Source organism: Dromiciops gliroides, chromosome 3 (genome assembly GCF_019393635.1).
Source record: "Dromiciops gliroides isolate mDroGli1 chromosome 3, mDroGli1.pri, whole genome shotgun sequence".
NCBI classification, from domain to species: Eukaryota; Metazoa; Chordata; class Mammalia; order Microbiotheria; family Microbiotheriidae; genus Dromiciops; species Dromiciops gliroides.
In genome coordinates this window covers 68,353,616-68,374,019 of record NC_057863.1, presented here as the reverse complement: position 1 = coordinate 68,374,019, position 20,404 = coordinate 68,353,616, and the positions used below count along the sequence as shown (strand labels likewise).

At 46.2% G+C, this 20,404-nt stretch overlaps 1 protein-coding gene and 1 long non-coding RNA gene across 2 annotated transcripts in view; one reads left to right on the top strand and one right to left on the bottom strand.

Moving 5' to 3' along the window:
- Positions 1 to 5,874: 5,874 nt before the first annotated feature.
- Positions 5,875 to 20,404, bottom strand: part of LOC122748791 — a 29,366-nt gene continuing 14,836 nt past the window's right edge. Inside the window, exon 3 of the long non-coding RNA XR_006355642.1 lies at positions 5,875 to 6,748. This is a non-coding gene — a long non-coding RNA (uncharacterized LOC122748791). The remainder of the gene's footprint in view (positions 6,749 to 20,404) is intronic.
- Positions 7,782 to 17,888, top strand: DES (desmin). Its single transcript, XM_043994756.1, has 9 exons — positions 7,782 to 8,439; positions 11,329 to 11,389; positions 11,586 to 11,681; positions 11,870 to 12,031; positions 12,241 to 12,366; positions 12,701 to 12,921; positions 15,502 to 15,545; positions 16,587 to 16,669; positions 16,928 to 17,888. The coding sequence occupies exons 1-9, from the start codon at positions 7,859 to 7,861 to the stop codon at positions 16,967 to 16,969; spliced, it is 1,416 nt and encodes a 471-aa protein (XP_043850691.1). The 5' UTR covers positions 7,782 to 7,858; the 3' UTR covers positions 16,970 to 17,888.

Sequence of the window (20,404 nt, the reverse complement as noted above, 5' to 3'; positions counted from 1 at the left end):
GGGATACAAAAAGAGACAAAAGATAGTCTCTGGCCTCAAGGTGCTCACAATCCAATGAGGGAGACAATAAGAAAACAAATTTGTACAAACAAGCTACAAACAGGATAAATAAGAAATAATTAAGAGAGGAGAGGCACTAGTATTAAGAGGGATTAGGAAATGCTTTCTGTAGAAAATGGGATTTTAGTTGGAACTTAAAGGAAGCCAGGAGGTAGAGATGAGTAGCAAAGGTGTTTCAGGCATGGGAGACAACCAGAGAAAATGCCAAGAGTGGAGATTTGTTTGTGGAACAGTCACTAGGCCATTGTCAATGGATCAAAGGGTACATGGAGAAGAGTAAGGTATAAGAAGACTAGAGAAGTAGGAGGGGGCTAGGTTATAAAGGGCTTTATATACCAGAGCATTTTGTATTTGATCCTAGAGATGATAAGGAGCCACTGGAGTTTATTGAGTTGTGTGCTTTAGGAAAATCACTCTGGTGGCTGAATGAAGGATAAAGTGGAGTGGGGAGAGACTTGAGTCAGGCAGATCCATCAGCAGCTATTGCAATAGTTCGGGCATGAGGTGATGAGGTCCTGCACTAACTAGAGTGGTATCGGTGTCAGAGGAAAAAGGGGGCAGATTCAAGAGAAATGGCAAAGGTGAAATCCACAGGCCTTGATACCTGGCTAGGGAGTGGGGCCGGTAAGAGATAGTAAGGAGGGGCAGCTAGGTGGCACAGTGGATAGAGCACCGGCCCTGAACTCAGGAGGACCTGAGTTCAAATCTGGCCTCAGACACTTAACACTTACTAGATGTGTGATCCTGGGCAAGTCACTTAACCCCAATTGCCTCACCAAAAAGAGAGAGAGAGAGAGAGAGAGAGAGAGAGAGAGTAAGGAATCCAGGATGACTCCTAGGTTGTGATCCTCAGGGACTAAGAAGGATGGTGTTGCCCCTTACAGTAATAGGGAAGGTAGAAGGGGGAGAGGGTTTCAGGGGGAATGATAATGAGTTCTCTTTTGGATATATTGAGTCTAAGATGTCTACTGGACATTCAGTTCAATATGTCTCAAAGGCAAATTTTTTTTTTTTTAGAAAATGGTTTTAACTCGTAGAGTAATAAGTGGCCTTGTGAACTTCTCAACAGAAAGAAATGTTTTATCTTTTACAGCTTTGGTTGGGGGAAATTTCTTTTAAAAATGATTGGGGGGCGGCGGCTAGGTGGCGTAGTGGATAAAGCACTGGCCCTGGATTCAGTAGTACCTGAGTTCAAATCCGACCTCAGACACTTCACACTTACTAGCTGTGTGACCCTGGGCAAGTCACTTAATCCCCATTGCCCTGCAAAAAAAAAAAAAAATTTGGGACAGCTAGGTGGCGCAGTGGATAGAGTACCAGCCCTGGAGTCAAGAGGACCTGAGTTCAAATCTGACCTCAGACGCTTAATACTTACTAGCTGTGTGACCCTGGGAAAGTCACTTAACCCCAATTGCCTTACCAAAAAAAAAAATGATTGAGGGGCAGCTAGGTGGCACAGTGGATAAGGCACTGGCCCTGGATTCAGGAGGACCCGAGTTCAAATCCAGCCTCAGACCCTTGACACTTACTAGCTGTGTGACCCTGGGCAAGTCACTTAACCCCAATTGCCTCACCAAAAAAAAAAAAAAAGATTGATATTGGCGCAGCTAGGTGGTGTAGTGGATAAAGCACCAGCCCTGGATTCAGGAGGACCTGAGTTCAAATCCGGCCTCAGACACTTCACACTTACTAGCTGTGTGACCCTGGGCAAGTCACTTAACCCTCATTGCCACACAAAGAAACAAACAAAAGATCGATATATGAATGTAATGTAATACTATTGTTCTGTGAGAAATGATGAACAGACAGATTTCAGAAAAAACCTGGAAAAACTTAAGTGGACTGATGCTGAGTGAAAGGAGCAAAACCAGGAGAACATTGTACACAGTAAAAGCAACATTGTGTGATGATCAACTGTGATAGACTTGGCTCTTCTCAGCAAAGCAATGATCCAAGACAATTCCAAAGAACTCATGATGGAAAATGTTCCCCACATCCAGAAAAAAGAACTGTGGATTCTGAATGAAGATTGAACCACACTGTTTCTACGTTGGTTTTTGTTTTTACTTTTTTGAGGATTTTCCCTTTTGTTCTGCTTCTTCTTTCACAACATGACCAATGCAGAAATATGTTTAATGTGATTGTACATATATAACCTATATCGCATTGTTTCCTGTCTTGGGGAGGAGGGAGGAAGAAAAATTTGGAACTAAAAATCTTATGAAAACGAATGTTGAAAACTATCTTTACATGTAACTAGAAAATAATAAAATACTTTTTATGATTAAAACAAAACGAAACAAAACAAATGATGGATAACTTTTTTCAGCACCTGATATATTCCTCCTCCTACCTCCAGGGGCATCCCTCATGGCAAAGAATAGAAAAGAGGGGGGCGGGAAGCAAACCAATGGCTCAGTCAAATTAAGCAACAGTTTTATGTTTCTTTTTTCTTTCTTGTTTGTTGTTGTTGTTTTTGGTGGGACAATGAGGGTTAAGTGACTTGCCCAGGGTCACACAGCTAGTAAGTGTTAAGTGTCTGAGGCTGGATTTGAACTCAGGTACTCCTGACTCCAGGGCCGGTGCTCTATCCACTGTGCCACCTAGCAGCAGTTTTAAAAAGTGTTACATTACCTGTACTGTTCTATGCCCATTTCCCCATCTCTAGAAAGAAGGGATCGAAAGGACATTTTCATACCTTTCCTTTGGGATCAATCCTGGTTATTTTCATCTCACAATATTCCAACAAAACAACAGTTCTGTGGTTATCATTCTTTCCATTTGCATTGTTGTAGTCATTGTGCATATTGTTTTCCTGGCTCTGCTTAATTCACTTCATGGCTTAATCCACTTAAGTCTTCCAATGCTTCTCTGTCAGGTTCTTATTAATCATCACTCTAGCACTGTAATATTCCATTACATGTATATATCTCAATTTCTTTCTCTATTCTCCAAACTATGGACATCTGCTTTCTTTCCATTTCTTTGCTACTACCAAAAAAAGCTGCTATAAATGTTTTGTTGTTTATAGGATCTTTCTTTTAAATCATTAACATCTTTGGGGTATATCTCTAGCAGTAGAATTCCTGAGTTGAAAAGTCTGGACATTTTAGTAACTTTATTTGAATAATTCCAAATTTATTTCCACAATGGTTGGACCAATTCACAAGTCCACCAAGAGTGAATTAATTTGCCCATCTTTACACAGCCCATCCAACATCGACTATGCTAGGGGAAAATTTCTTAACCAGGTATGGCATAGAGAGGTCGCAAAAGACAAAATAGATAATTTCAAATATATGTCTTTGAAGAAATGAACTCAATAAATTGGAAATAAAGAAGAAAAATATAGATTGGAAAAATTTCCATTTAATATCTTTGGTAAACTTCTAACATAAAAAATCTTTAAGGAATTGTCATAAATCTATTAGATTTAGAGCAATAATTTCTCAGTAGATGAGTTGTCAAAGGATTTGAAAAGTTTTCAAAAAGAAAAAAATACAAATTATTAGCAACCACATGAAAAATGTTCAAAATCACTATTAATCAGAGAAATGCAATTTAAAACAACCCTGAGGTATTACCTCCCACCCATCAAGTTAACAAAGATGGGAAAAAATAGAAAATCATACTTATGAGTCACTCAGTCTGGCATAGTTGATAGAAGACTGAATTCAGAGCCAGGAAGACCCAGCTTCAAATCTTGCTTTAGATGTGTTTCCTGGGAAAGTAATTTAGCCTTTCTGAGTCTCAGTTTCCTCATGTGTAAAAGGAGAAAAATGGTATTTGTAGTACTTACTTCACAGGGTTGTTGAGAAGATCAAAGGAGATAAAGTAGACCCTTTGCAAATACTGATGATAAATATCAGTTATTATCATTCTGCTCAGTGTTGGAGCCCTAAATTGGCTTAGCAGTTCTGGAAAACAATTTTGAACTGGGCAATTATTAAATTCTCCATACCCTTTGACCCAGAGATTCATTACTGGGACTGTATCCCAAGGATGTTACTGACGGCTAGAAAAGATCCATATGTACAAAAATGCAAATAGTAACATTATTTGTAATAAAAAAATCTGGAAACAAAATATGTCCAATGATTGAGGAATGGTTGAACAAATTGTGTTATATAAATGTAATAGACTATTATTGTACTATAAGCAATGATGAATATGAAGGATTTGGTGCAACATGAGAAGACTTCTGTGAAATGATGCAGAGGGATGAAAGCAGAGTAAAAAGTAATATATGTTATATTACATACACATGTATGTGGTTATATACATCCATTCATACATATATGCGGATATATGTATCTATGTGTGTGCATATATGTGTGTGTGTGTGTGTATATATATATATAATTAGCACCACAATATGAATACTGTCCATAGAGAGAAGAAACAGGACTTTGGTCAAATACAATAGTTATTGTTAGTACCATGCTATCAGTGTTAAAAGCTAAGGGACATATATTTCTTTTTTGTGAATTATATTTTTACTTTTTTCAGAAACATACTTTGCGGGGGATTTGTTTGGGTGTTTGTTGGATACCTGTTGCATCAGAACAAAATGTGTCGACAACTTAAAAAAGAATTCTCCAAAAGTTGTCTTATTTGTATGTTAATATTATACAAAATTCCTTGATAGACACAATCATAGGAATGACTTGGTTCAATAATCCTGTGATTATCAATATCAATCAAGACATAAAGGAGTGAAAAGTATGCTTATCCTTGTTATAAAAGATGTCCCATGCCTAGTTCTACCACAGCAGATTCCCAATAGATTTCAAGGAATTCTGGTGTTTGTGGAAGGCATTGGATTATATCACGCTTCAGGATGTCACCGAGCCCCCTCAAGTGAATTCCCTGGCTACCCAAAAGAGATTGGTCTATCAATAATCAAGAAAAAATGACAAATGGATGAAGACAAATAACTCTGCAAGATCATGACGTGCAGCTGGATGGGAAGCCGATCACTGGATTAGTTCCCTAAATCTTGGACAGTGACCATAGAGGGACAATGAGTGGGGCCAGAATTTAATAGAAGGAGGAGAGTGAATTGGATTGCTTTTGAGAACATGTTCAAGGCTTTTTAATGAGCTTCAACTGGTACACACACACACACACACACACACACACACACAACCCCACCACTTAAAAAATTAAAAGCCCCCACTATTTTCCTGGTGAGGTTATAGGCTGAGAATCATGGAACATCATGAGCTCTGAAAAATCACCTTGTGGGAATGCTAAAGGACAGTAGACAGATACATACATGGCAGGTACAAGTAGGCAGCAGAGAATTGTCGGGCTAGTGTGCAAGTAAAGGCATAAAAGATACAATCGGGGAAATGCATAATCAGAAAAGGAGTTGGGCAAGTCATGTAGTGAGATCAAGAGATAACAGGACAACTGAGGTCTGCATTTGTATCCACCAAATGGAAAAATATGTAGGGCAAGCCCTCCAGTTCTCTGGGAAGACTCTCGAAGGAGAATTTGTGAGAGAACATGGATGAGACTAGCAGCGTATAAGCAGGAAATGGATGGGTAGGGATGTGTACTAGGCTGGGGAGTGCTCACATTGATATCACTGACCCATTGATCAGTGTTATGATTATGTTTTTGATACCCATTAGGAATTGACATTCTAAATGTGTGAGAGATGTGAAAGAGACCCATCCCCAAAGGATACATCTGGAGCCACACAGATCCACTCAGCAATTTTAGGAATGTTTATTAGAGGAAATGACATTCCTGACAGATTTTTATTAATGGTACTTGAGGGGAGAGTGGGGAGAAAATGATTGGGCATAACTGAACTTTTTGGAAAGTCTCATCTCTTCAAAAATACCATAGCCTTGGGGATAGAGTGGATTGGACTTGGTCACACCGTCTCTACTTAACTTTTACACTTTCACTGACTTCTCAGTCACCACCATCCACATGCCCCTAAGTTCCTCACACTCCCCACCAGCCTCTCACTGTTCTCCTGTTTCCTATGTCCAGGCTCCCATATTCCAGGCTCACTGCATTCTCTTCTCTATAAATACCTTGTGGCCCAACTGTGGTATTTAGGGTTGGCAGCTGTTGCTGCCAGGAAAATGGTTGTGTTTGACAAGCAGGTTCTGGACAAGATACACAAACCCCTGAGGTGTGTTTGTGTGTGTGTGTGTGTGTGTGTGTGTGTGTGTGAGGGTGTTGCTGGTGGATGGGGGACGGAGATGATGAAGAAGTATGAATCAGAGAAATAGGCCTAGGGTTCCGGGTAGGAGGAGGTCATGGGGAAGGAGGAAGGAGCCAGTACTGAGGGAAGGAATAGGAAGGCTATAGGGTAATTGCTAAATTAGCAGCTGATATCAGGCCAGGTCCTCACTCTGAGAAATCAGCTTGCTGTTTATACCACTCAGGGTGTAAACAGTCCCATCCTGGGTTTGGGTAGGGAATGAGGGAGACAATTCCAGGGAGAAAAGCACGAGGCTTGAGAGAAATGGAAACCCAATGTTGTAATACACGTGTCCACAGTCCATGTCGAAGAATGGATTCAAGGGTCCTTGGGTTCTAGCCATTGTGCTAACCACTGGATTAGGCTTCCCTCTTTCTTCCTTCAGTCTTTGCCTGGTAGTAGAGAAGTCCTCTGGTCCTCAGAACTTTGCCTCACCTTAAGCAGTAATGCAGAGACCTACACCTGCAAACAGGAAAACCGGAATTAAAATCCAGCCTCAGATACTTAGATGTGTGACCTTGGGCAAGTCACTTAACCTCTCCCAGCCTCAGTTTCCTTATCTGTAAAATGGGAATAAGAAGAGCACCCATCCCTCAGGGTTGTTGTGAAGATCAAATGAGATTAAATACATAAAGTACTTTGTAAACGTTAAAGTACTATATAAATGGTAGCTGTTATTAACCCTTCCAGTCCTCATGGGGGGAGGGGGGAATGGAAATACCCTATGTTCAGTTTTCTGTAGGATCACAGCCCATTTCCCAGCAAGTGGTCCCCAATTTAGTCCTCAAAGAGCTGGAATCAGGGACTAGCCTTCTGAAAAGGGGGTTGTGAGAGGTCAGTTGTTGACAGAGACAGAGAGACAGAGAGAGACAGAGACAGAGAGAGACAGAAACAAACAGACAGACAGACAGACAGACACAGAGAGAGAGAGAGAGAGAGAGAGAGAGAGAGAGATGATAGAGTTGGCCCTGATGAAGTCCAGGATCAAGGCTGGGGTGTTTATTCCTCTCACCATCATGGGTGGATCACTACTTCTTTCTACTCTCCTATCTTCTGAGAAAGGGGTTTTAAGAGGTCGGCTGCTACTGGGAGAGAGAACAGGCCTGTGATGAAGCTCAGAACCCTGCCTGGGGTGTTTATGTTTTACCCGTGTGATGGGTGGCTCACTAACTCTTGGTCTCTACTCTTTCCCAGGCTAGCTGCCCCAGCTAATGGGGGGCTGAGCTTAGCCTCCGATCCACTTCGGTCTCCTCTTTCATGACACCCGCTCCCCGCCTTGCCATTTCTTCAGCCTGGGGTCCCAGCCTCTGCACTGGACGAGGCCTCAGTGTGGAGGAGTTTCGGGGCTGGATCCCTTCCCCCGCCTCGAGTTGCCTCGCCTTCCCTCCCCCCACTTAGGGGCCAGGGCACTTTGCTGGCAGGACAGTGGGATCCTGCAGCTGTCAGGAGGAGGGGCGGCTGGGGGTTGATGTCAGGAGGGATACAAATAGCCGCCTCTGCGAGGGGCCCTGTCTCCCCCTCACCACATCCTCACTCCAGCTGTCCAGCCGGCCCGCCCGCCAGCCAGCCACCATGAGCCAGTCCTATTCCTCCAGCCAGCGCGTGTCCTCCTACCGGCGCACCTTCGGGGGGGGCCCAAGCTTCTCTCTGGGCTCCCCGCTGAGCTCGCCCTCTTTCCCCAGGGCCTTCGGCTCCAAGGGCTCCACCAGCTCCGTGTCGTCCCGCGTGTACCAGGTGTCCCGCAGCTCTGGGGGAGCCGGGGGCTTGGGGACCTTCCGCAGCAGCCGCCTGGGGGTCCCCCGCGCCACCGCCTCCTCCTCCTACGGGGCGGGCGAGCTGCTGGACTTCAACTTAGCCGACGCAGTGAACCAGGAGTTCCTGACCACCCGCACCAATGAGAAGGTGGAGCTGCAGGAGCTTAACGACCGCTTCGCCAACTACATCGAGAAGGTGCGCTTCCTCGAGCAGCAGAACTCCGTGCTGGCCGCCGAGGTGAACCGGCTCAAGGGCCGGGAGCCCACGCGCATCGCCGAACTCTACGAAGAGGAGCTCCGCGAACTGCGGCGCCAGGTGGAGGTGCTCACCAACCAGCGCGCGCGGGTGGACGTGGAGCGCGACAACCTTCTGGACGACCTGCAGCGCCTCAAGGCCAGGTGACTGCGCCCCGGCTCCCCGCGGCGACCCTGCCCGGGCCCCTGGGGTCACACCAAAGCCTGGAGTCCGTCTGAACCGAGAGGGAGGACAGAGGAGGGCTGGGGCGCTCAGGGGGCGGAGATGGCCTCTTCTAGGACCCGGGACAGCGGTGAACCTCCCCGGGGAGAGAGAGTCACCGGGGAGCTTGGGAGGGAACGGAGGCCCAGAGAGAGGAAGGGACTTTAGAGTCAGAATTATAGATTAAGATCTGGGGAGGCCCTCGGAGACCATCTATTCCTACCCTTTCATTTTGTAAATGAGGGGGTAAGTGACCGTACCAGTGGGTTTAGAACCCAGTGCTTCTGCCTCCAAGTCGTATTTCCACTAGGCCGTGTGGTTTCAACTGTGAAAGTATTTTGTCTACGTCCAACATTGTGCTAGCTAGGCTCCTGGGACACCTGCTTCTAATTGTCAGGGCTTGGCAGGGAGGGGGCCTTAGCCACTTTAGTGCACTGGAGAGGATGGGTGGGGGGAGCAGTTGAAGCCAAGAGAAACTTGGGCTCTGGGGAACTCCTGTCTTGCCCCCAGCTTCCATCCCTCTGCCACCATCATAGAGGGAAGTACTTAAAGCATTTTAAAAAGAATTTTAGAGCTAGGACCCTAGACATCCATGTTGATGGCGTGGAGAGGGCAAGGAGTGGGGCAAGAATGGGGTGGGGTGAGAATGGGCAGGCTGAGGATAGATACACCAAGGGTGGAGGACACAGAATTTTTCTAAGTCCCCAGGTTAGTACTATTCCTGGGATGAGATTTGGTCTCAGAACAAGGGGCTTACAGAGGTATGGGCAATGGGGGTTTGGGTGGTGGTGGTGAGCTCTTTGGCCAAGATCTTTTGCTCCCTAGTCACACTCTATGTCTCAACCCTTGTGACTGGGGAGAGGGAGGAGCCTCCTGGGCAGGGCGTCCTCCCAACTACTCTGCCCCATTAAGGTGAGGCCATTGTCAAGTATCTGACTGGGTTCTAATCGGTGAATCGGTCTGGGATTGGACTATGTCCTATAATTCCTGGGGTGAAATTCCCTTCCTTAGGGAGTGGAAAGTGGAAGGGAGTGGTTGAGTGGAAAGAATGTAGCAGTCAGAACCAAGGTTTGAACCCTGACTCCACCTCTTAGTAGCTCTGTGACGTGGGCAAGTCATTTAACCTCTTTGTGCCTCAGTTTCTACATTTGTACAGTTAGAGAGTGGGACTAGATGACCTCTGAAGTCCCTTACAGCTCTAAATCTGTGATTCTATGATACTAATCCATATATTTTAGACACCATTTGAAAGCGAGGCAGGGCTCCTCAAGCCTATTATTGAGTTATTTCATCCCTGGAACCCAGAGCCAACCTGCTCTGTCAGGGAGACACTGGGCAGCTGCCAGTCGGAATATCATAGGCTATATGATCATATATTTAGAGCTAGGAGGGATCTCAGAGTCTGTCCCTCCTTGCAGATCTAACATTCTGTGATTCTCTGAGCAGCTCCCTGGGAGGAGGCCAACAGCTGTGCTAAGTCCCAGGAGCCTAGGTTTCCCCTACCCCCATCCCAGGCACTTTAGGAGGCCTCCAAACCCCACAAATTCCTCCCTCCTCCTCCCTTCTGGGAAGCTCTGGGAGTCCCAGTAGTAAAACAAACATTGAATTTGGTGTCAGATAATTTCTAGAGTCACTTTGTCTCTGCAGGCTTCAGGTTTCTCTTCTGTAAAATGAGAAGTTTGGGGCAAACGTTTACTGCTCTAAATCCTTCAATCCTTGAGCCAAACTGTTAGTGCCCTGAGCCCAAGGGGATTCATTGGGATGGCCCCAGACTTGAGAGTACAGGGTTTAAGGGGTGCTACCAGGCACATGGGACAGACATTCCTGGGCTAAGGAATGGTTTGGGGGGAATACAGGAAGATGGGCTTGCCAAGGTTGTGAAGCTAAAAAGGGTGGGAGTGGGAAGTCCCATTGGTCCTGTCTCTGACCTCCTTAGCAGTCTGGCTGAATCCTCACTCAACTTGGTCCCATCTTTCTCAGCAGGGTGTGCATCCAGTAGGAGGGTCACTCTTTGTACCCCCCCCACCTCAAGGACCTCATTCAGAAAGAGGGGCCTCTCTGTCCCTATCCTTGCCCATGGCAGCTCTTAAACCCCATTCTTAAGGGGACAAGATAGTATAAGCACACTTGGGATCAAGAGATTCCTGGCCCTCACAATGATTGCCTTGGGACCTTGGGCAAAAACTTGCCTGGTTTTGTTTTCTAGCCTGTAAAATGAGGGAAATGCTTGAGTAACCGATATCACATATGTAAAGAAGATACCTTGGTTTTTGTTGTTGTTGTTGCTGTTTTGGGGGGGCAATGAAGGTTAAATGACTTGCCCGGGGTCACACCAGCTAGTAAGTGTCAAGTGTCTGAGGTTGGATTTGAACTCAGGTCCTCTTGAACCCAAGGCTGGTGCTTTATCCACTGCGCCACCTAACTGCCCCCGAAAAGATACCTTGTTAAACAAAAATCATCAGAGCAATATAAACTGGTGTGAGGCAGTATGGGGCGGTGGAAAGGGGATGGATTTTTAGAATTCCCTCATTGTTGGGTCTGCTCTCCGTAGCTGTTCTTAGGCTGCTTATTTAAGTCCGAGCCTGAGTTTCCTCATATGTAAAATAGGAATAATAATATTTACACTATCTACAGCGTGGTGAGGAAAGCCCTTTAGAAACCTGAAAATGTCATAGAAATGTTAGTTATTTTTAGTCTGTCCCCTCCCTGGACAGCTCTTCTGTCCCCGTGTCCCTATGCCCCCTGAGCCAGGCTGCTTAGGACTTGAGGCTCCAGCTCCGCCCTTTCTGCCCCATCCATCATTCACTTGACTCTCTGTGTGTTCCATCCAGACTGCAGGAGGAGATCCAGCTGAAGGAAGAAGCTGAGAATAATCTGGCTGCTTTCAGGGCGGTGAGTTGAATTCCCCTGAGACCCTCCCATCCCTGACCTGTCCCCATGGCCTTGCCTGTCTTCAGATTGACCTTTGTTAGTTACTGTGTCTTGAGCTGTTGTTTTTGTTCCTGCTCTCTCTCTCTCTCTCTCTCTCTCTCTCTCTCTCTCTCTCTCTCTCTCTCTCTCTCTCTCTCCTACCCTATCTCTTGGCCAGGATGTGGATGCAGCCACGCTGGCAAGAATTGACCTGGAGCGCAGGATTGAATCCCTGAATGAGGAGATTGCTTTCCTTAAGAAAGTCCACGAAGAGGTAAGATCTCCTCCCCTTCCCTCAGCTTCCTCTTCCCCAGGATTTTCACTAGGAATGATCCTCATTCCCAGAAAGTCTTAGGGATGTTGGACCTAGGAGGGAGTGTACAGCTGTTGGGAGCAGGGAGGACAGAGTTTGGGGGAAGGAGGATCAAGTGGAGTCCATAACCCCACTTCCAACTCCTGTAGGAGATCCGTGAACTCCAGGCTCAGCTCCAGGAGCAGCAGGTCCAGGTAGAGATGGATGTGTCTAAGCCGGACCTGACAGCCGCACTCAGGGACATCCGGGCCCAGTATGAGACCATTGCTGCCAAGAATATCTCTGAAGCTGAGGAATGGTACAAATCTAAGGTGGGTTGGTTTGAGCCATGGTCACCCTCACACCCAATCTGCTCCTTATCTTTCAAGTTCCCTTCCCAAAACTTCTGAATTTGAAGACAGTGGTCTTTACTCAAGGAGGAGGAACTCTCTTTTATCTCTTCCCCTGGGCTAGGGTCTTTGTAACCCTCTCCTCCCTCTTCTTGGAGATTGATGGATACCTGATCCCTGATGCCCCACAGGTGTCCGACCTGACCCAGGCAGCCAACAAGAATAATGATGCACTAAGACAAGCCAAGCAGGAGATGATGGAGTACCGGCACCAGATCCAGTCTTACACCTGTGAGATTGATGCACTCAAGGGCACTGTGAGTACTAGTACCTGACTTCCATGACATTAACTAGCTGGGTGACCTTGGCTGAGTCTCTTTACCCCCACTGGCCTTCAGTTTCCTCTTCTGCAAAATGAGGATGATACTTTCCCAACCCATCTCATTTGCAAACCTTAAAGCACTACAGATAGGCAAATTATTATGATTATGATTCTATGCCACTTCTTGGGCTCCTATGTCTCACATCATCCCTTCTAAAACCCTGAGGTCCCCTTTTCTTTTCCTGGGCCATCAAGGACCACAGCCTAGGGGCTGACCTATCTATGTCCTATTCCTTTTCTTCCCTGCCCCTTCCCCCCACCCCTCCCAGAACGATTCACTGATGAGGCAGATGCGAGAGCTGGAGGATCGATTTGCCAGTGAGGCAAATGGCTACCAGGATAACATCGCTCGTCTGGAGGAGGAGATCCGGCACCTAAAGGACGAGATGGCCCGGCACCTACGAGAGTATCAAGACCTACTCAATGTCAAGATGGCTTTGGATGTGGAAATCGCTACCTACCGAAAGCTACTGGAGGGTGAAGAGAGCAGGTAAGGTAGACCCTGGGGGGGAGGGTCAGAAGCTGTTCACTGAACCTATGGCATATGCGTAGTCTTGCCCAAGATATTGCTGGGGGAGAGAAGTGGATGGGATCAAAAAAGAGAACCAATTTCTGTCCTGATTATGAGTCTTTGTGGAGGAGTGGGGCTGTAGAGATAAACAGCAATAAACAGATCAAATCACAAGCTGTCGGAGCTAGAAGCGACTACCCTTATTCTAAAGAAGAGGAAACTGAAACTCCAAGGGAGACTACAAGGAGTGGGGGAAGGAGAGAGGGTATGATTCCAAACAAGATCCAAGCCAGTAAATAGACATAAGAACAAGCCAAGGTCACAAGCAAGCACTCACAAAGATAGCTATTCCAGAAAGGAGAGTGGGGAAGACAGAAACGGAATCTGAAAGTGAGAGGTTGAAAGTGGAGAGTATTCTACATGGTGCCAGGTCAGGAAAATACCACAAAGTGGGTAAAGCACAAAACTTCAGTGACTAACAATTTGTCTTAAAGGAGGGATTAACTTGGTCTACTGTAGCAATGGGCCTGGACGCTCAATACTGACCATCTAATAGAGAAGAAGAGAACTTAAACAAACCTTTTTATTCAAAGGTAAAATGATATGTAAAATCATAAAGTCCAAAATATTTACAGTTTTTGAAAAAGGACTATGTATACATGCTTATGTTATAGAAAGATATAGACATAGATGTGAACTTCTATCATAATAACAATATAACATCTTATTTGCTTCTTTGTATCCTTTTGATGTCTTTGGAGACCTTTTCTATCAAGTTCCACTGATTCATTCACTGAAAAGAGCAGCTGAGGACTAAAAAAAGGAAAATTTAAAAATAACTTAATAATAGTAATATTAATAGCTAGCATTTATATAGCACAATGTACTGTGCTGAGCACTTTACAAAATTTAACTGATTTGATCATGACAACAATCCTGGCAGGTAGGTATTATTATTATCCTAATTTTACAGATGAGGAAATTGAAGCAAACTGAGGTGAAGCGGCTTGCCCAAGTGTTTGAGCTCAATTTTGAATTCAGGTGTTCCTGACTCCAGGACCAATGCTCTATCCACTGTGCCACCTAGCTGCTTTAGCTGTTTTTTTTTTTCTTTCTTTTTTTTTTTTTTGGTGAGGCAATTGGGGTTAAGTGACTTGCCTAGGGTCACACAGCTAGTAATTGTTAAGTGTCTGAGACCGGATTTGAACTCAGGTCCTCCTGAATCCAAGGCCAGTGCTCTATCTACTGCACCACCTAGCTGCCCCTTAACTCTGTTTTTAAAGAGAGAAATTAGTAATGAGCTTTTAAAATGGGAACATATAATCCTATTCAACAAATGATTTTCTAAAATTGTGACCAGTTAAGGGATAGAAGATAGAGAGAATAGAGAATAGAGAGGGAGAGAAAAGTGAAATTAATAGCCTGGGGTTAGTAGCTGGAAGACAGGGGCATGGGGCACACACTCAGAAATTAAATAAGAATCTAACAGAGAGACAGGCAGGCAGAGACAGAAAGAGGCAGAGACAGAGAGAGAGGGAGAGACGGAGAGACATAGAGAGAGACAGTTTCAATGCTTTTAAAAGACATTTTTACAACTATAGGCACAAGTGGGAAAATAACCTACCACCATCAACTGCATAAAATTAACCTGAGAACTGGTATTGATCCATAGGCTGGAGGTTTCTTTTTAGTCTAAGGATCCCTATTATATGTATGTATGTGTGTGTGTGTGTGTGTGTGTGTGTATGTATATGTATAGAAACAGCTGGGGGGCAGCTAGGTGGCACAGTGGATAAAGCACCTGCCCTAGATTCAGGAGGATTTGAGTTAAAATCCGGCCTCAGACCCTTGACACTTACTAGCTGTGTGACCCTGGGCAAGTCACTTAACCCTCATTGCCCCACCAAAAAAAAAAAAAGAAAGAAAGAAACAGCTGGCTGTCATGTTGAAGATATATGCTGATTTGATGACTGGAAAGATGGGTTGAATGTTCATGAGATCAGGGAATAACCTGGGTGATCCCTCCAGGGGTGACAGTTCCCTAGGGTACTCGTTTGTCTAACTCAATCTACCCCATAGATGTTTGTTGCTCTTTCCCATAGCTTGGGATTGGCATCTGAAGTCCATCCCTTGAATAGTGTCTTTCTATAGCATGACAGGCAGAGGGAGCTATGGGCCCAGAGAGGTAGTTGGGAGTGTAGTGGAAAGTGTATTTAGATCACTTTGTGGACCTCAGTTTCTTCATTTGTAAACTGAGGACATCAGACTAGATGGTCTCCAACATCCCTTCTAGAGCTTCATGGAGGAAGAGGGGACTTCTTCTGGGAGGAGGGAATAGAAAAGGGAGAGTTTCTTTTTTTTTTTTTTTTTTTTTTAGTGAGGCAATTGGGGTTAAGTGACTTGCCCAGGGTCACACAGCTAGTGAGTGTTAAGTGTCTGAGGCTGGATTTGAACTCAGGTCCTCCTGACTCCAGGGCCGGTGCTCTATCCACTGCGCCACCTAGCTGCCCCTGGGAGAGTTTCTTAATCTATCTTGAACATTGGGTATCTTCTCCTTAGGATCAACCTCCCCATCCAGAGCTTCTCTGCCCTCAACTTCAGAGGTGAGTATGTGAGAGTCAGTCAGGGGAGCAGCCCTGGGCTGGGGCATGGAGTGTGGTGGGAGGTGATATGTAAGAGATAACAACAAAAAGGAGGGAGGATGGAGCTGTGGGGAATAGAGACAGCAGGGAGGGAACTGTGTGGAGAGGATTGAAGTGCAGACTCTTTGATAAGTAGGAACAGAAGGAGGCGTCCTGGTGGCATGCATGTGAAGTGGGGGCCTGGCCCTATTATCCCTTGCTACACTGGTTTGCTCATCCTATCTTTGTGCAATTTAGGAGTGTTTGGAAGCTAATGCTCTTGGCCAGTATCACAAGCCCTAAAGGGATGGGAGATTTGAAGCAGGATTAGGGCAGGCCCATGAGTAATATAAAATAACAGCACCTCATCTTTGTGAAACACTGTACTTTCCAAATTTCTTTCACCTATGCCATCCTACTAGATCCTCACAACAACCTTGTGAAATAGGCAGGGAAAATACAGTTTTTCCCATTTGAGAGATGAGAAGACTGGATTGCAAAGGGCTAAGTAACTTGCTTAGGTCACACTACTAATTAGTGATGGACACATGGCTCAGTTTTCTTAATGGGGGAGCAAGCTGTCTCTTCTCTAAGGGGCAAATCTACTGACTTCCCAAGGGAATGTGGAAGGGTTGGGCTCCTGGGATGGGGGGAGGTCCCAGGAATTCAAATTTGGCTAGTAGCCACAGAGGGGATGGGGTGAGGGGGGATATCTTGAGCTGACTCATTCCCTGAGGGGTTTCCTTGACTTTCTGGAGAAGCCCAAACCTGGAGCCACCCTTGAACACAGTTCTGGGTCTGAGTGATACCCTGGGAGTCCTGAGACAAGAGGCTCATCCAAATGTATCAGATAGTTAGGGTAATACATTTTCCTGATAGACTGGGCCAGATCTGGGATGGGTGCTGACGAGGGTGGGGTGGAGTTCCATAGAAGCTGGTTACCAAAGAGTGGGGGAGGGGACAGGGAGAAGGACGCTGGGGGCATCAAACCTTGGGGACTTGATTTTATGTGTGGTGTTACAGAGACAAGCCCTGAGCAGAGGGGCTCTGAGGTGCATACTAAGAAGACAGTCATGATCAAGACCATAGAGACCCGGGATGGGGAAGTGAGTATGATCCTTGGGTCCCCATTCCCTTCAGTCACACAGGATGGAGGGAAAGGTGGGAAGGTTACCAGTATGTTTATGGGGGGCCAGCTGGGCTTCATAGAGGTGTGTTCCAAACGCCATGTCGCTTGGGTCATAGCCAACCCATACCCAGGGGCTCCATTGGTGAGGGATTAGAGATTCCAGGGCTGTGGTGAAGGCCAATTAGAGGGACGGGGGAGGAAGGAGCAGATGAGCTGAGTGCGTTTCTCCCCACAGGTTGTCAGTGAGGCTACTCAACAGCAACACGAGGTGCTCTAAAGACAGAGACGCCACTGGAGGCACCCCCCACAGCCCAAGACTGCCTCCCATCACACTACACCTTGAAACCAGCTTCCACTGATTCGGAGACCCCCGAAGGCTTTCTCCCCACTGCCACTGCCCAGTCCTCTTCACCAGCCTTTCCTCCCTCACAGTCAGGCCTCTGCTGAGTCCTCCCACAGGCCCCTGCCCAGTCCTGAGTGTCCCAAGTCCCTTATGCTGACCTGATGTGTTGGAGCCCACAGTGAGATGTTTGCCTTACTTTGACCCCCTGCCCTACCGCCTCACACTCCAACTCCTGTGGAGAGAGGCAGCAGAGGCACTATCTGCCCCTCTGACACAGGGGTCTGTCCTGCCCCAGTTAGTGCCCTGGAACAGGACCGGAGTAAGGAGAGGGCAGAGAGCCTTTTTACCCTTCCTTCTGCTTCCTTGATCCTCCTATCTGCCCTCCTCGCCAAGTTCAAGTTTTAGCAGAACACTCAGGCTTGGAACAATTCACCTCCACCCCATAGATGTCCTTTGACCTTTCTCCTCCCATTAAGCCGTGGTGAGGAGATAGAGTACCCTCAGGAAGCCAGTGGTATAACTGGGGAATTGGAATCCTGCTGGGTGGGTGGTTGGGGAGGGGGGGGTGCGGTAACCGGGAACAGCTCCCAATGTCCTTTCCTTGTTCTCCCACCCCTGCCTTAAGGTGGACCTGGGGAGAGTAGGGGCTACCAGAGGGAACCCTGAAGGTGCTGGATGTGGGAGCAGGAGATAGAGAATGATAGAGGGTGTGGGAGATGCTGAAGAGGAGAGAAGAGAGAGACAGAGAGTGGTCCTGGGCTGGTGGGCAGGGGAGGAGCCCATCACTCCCTTGTCCCTCCCCTGCCTGGGGTGCCTTCTGGGCAGTAACAATAAAAATGGAGCACATGCCTAACACAGACTGCCTGGTAGCTTTTCTTTCTCAGTTTTCCCTTTGGTATCTCCTGGTATATGGACCAGGCAGCATCCCTCAGACTTTTCCAAACCCCCAAATCTAGCAATTTCTTAGAACCCTGGGAATTTGCTTGCTCCCATTTTGACCTCTGGATCTCTAATAACGTCCATGATCCTTTTCCTCCCGCCCCAATACTCCCCATACTTTCCCTTCAGGTCTTCCTTGTGAAACTATTTGTCCTAGCCTCCTTGGTCTCAGTCCATCAATCAGTCAACAAATATTTAATGAGTGCTTTCTGTGTGCCGGACACTGTATTAAATACTCAGAATACAAAGAAAGGAAAAAAAAATGGCCTCTGCCCATAAGGGGTTTATATTAAAATGGGCAGAAAACATGCAAATAACTCTTACAAGATATATACAATATAAATGGAAGATAATAACCAGGGAGGGTGGCTGGATGGTGCAGAGGATAGAGTGTCTGGCCTACAGTCAGGAAGACTCAGACCTCATGAGTTCAAATCTGGCCTCAGTCACTTACTAGTTTTGTGATCTGGACAAGCCACTCAACCCTGTTTGCCTCAGTTTCCTCATCTGTGTTTTTGCCAAGAAAACCCCAAATGGGGTCATGAAGAATAGGGCACAACTGAAAAATGACTCAGCAACAAGTTAACAATATCAGGTGTGAATGGGGTGAGAGGAGGAGGAAGAGGAGGATGGAGAAAGGCCTTCTGTAGAAGGTGATCCTCGAACTAATTCTTGAAGGAAGCCAGGACAGTGAGGAGGAAGAACATTCCAGGCATGAAAACAGCTAGTTTGTGTGTGTGTGTGTGTGTGTGTGTGTGTGTGTGGTGTAGAGTTGAGGAGGGCTTCTGGTAGCATCTGGGTGACCCCTAGCTATTCCTATCCCTTCACCAGCTTAGTTTTCATTTCAATTTGTTTGTCTGCTTGTCCTTGTCTTCCCAGTATTGTACTTAGCACCTAATAATTTCTTTTTTTTTTTTTTGGTGAGGCAATTGGGGTTAAGTGACTTGCCCAGGATCACACAGCTAGTAAGTGTCAAGTATCTGAGGTCAGATTTGAACTCAGGCCCTCCTGACTCCAGGGCCAGTGCTCTCTCCACTGTACCACCTAGCTGCCTCTCATTTCAATTGAGATCATCCTGGACAGGTAGAGGAGAGAAGAGCCTTCAATGAAGGAGAGGTACAGTCAGGGGAAGGTGAAGTCAGTTCAAGGTCTGAGTGAGGTTTCCCCAATTATTGGCCACCCAGGATGCTTCTCACCAGCTGCAGAGAACTGACCACCGGCAGGAGAGAGGGTAGGGCTGGACAAGGAAAGTCCCCATGGGAAGCTTTCTCAAGAAGTAAGACTTTCTGAGTAGGGCAGGGGAATGCTTATTTTCCTCACATTAGATCTCACACTTTGTGGAGAAAAGGGGATTGAAGAGAAAAGAAGTCTGGATACCAGAGTGGACACATTTCCACTGAGATCCAATGAGATAATATTTGTAAAGCACCCAACATGAACCTGGCACATAGTAGGTGCTTATTCCATCCCTTTGCTTCCATGGAAGTGAAGTTTGGGCTAGGTGAATACACTCACTCTGAGCATATTGGTGAGTCAGCCAGCATTTAATAAGAGTTGGAGGACAGAAGGAGGTGTATATCACAGGTGTTAGGAAAGTAGAAATGACAAGCCTTGGCAACAGATTGAATATGGGGGATGAAAGTGAGGAGTTAAGGATGACAGCCAGGTTGTAAGCCTGGTTGATTGAGAGCATGATATGCCATTGACAGTAATGGGCAAGTAAGGAAGGTAGGAGAGTGGGGGACAAAGATCATGGGTTCCGTTTTGGACATGTTGAGTTTGAGATGTTGGTGGGACTTCCAGTTGGAGATATATGAAAGGCAGTTGGAGATGAGCAACCAAAGGTAGAGAGTGAGCTTAGGGATGAACAAGTAGATCTGAGAGTCATCTGAACCAAAATGATAATTGAAACCAGGGGAGTGGATCTCTCTCTCTCTCTCTCTCTCTCTCTCTCTCTCTCTCTCTCTCTCTCTCTCTCTCTCTCTCTCTCTTTGGTGGGGCAATGAGGGTTAAGTGACTTGCCCACGCTCACACAGCTAGTAAGTGTCAAGTGTCTGAGGCCAGATTTGAACTCAGGTCCTCCTGAATCTAGGGCCTGTGCTTTATCCACTGTTCCACCTAGCTGCCCCCAGGACCTTACATTCTGCTGAATAAACACAGTATGTCCTGTACAAGCAAAAATGCCTGGAGTTAGGAAATGAAGTGTCTAGTGTGCGGAGCAGCAATGAGGCCCGTGCCACTGGATCAAAGCGTATTATGGACCTAAAATTGAGAAGATTCAGCAATTAATCAGTTACAGGTGCTAAGAGAGGGAAGAATTCAGTATGATCCTGAGGGTTGAGAGACTAGGTGACTGTAGGGTGGTAGTTCCTTTAACAGAAATAGAAGGAGGGTGGGCAGCTAGGTGGTGCAGTGGATAGAGCACCGGCC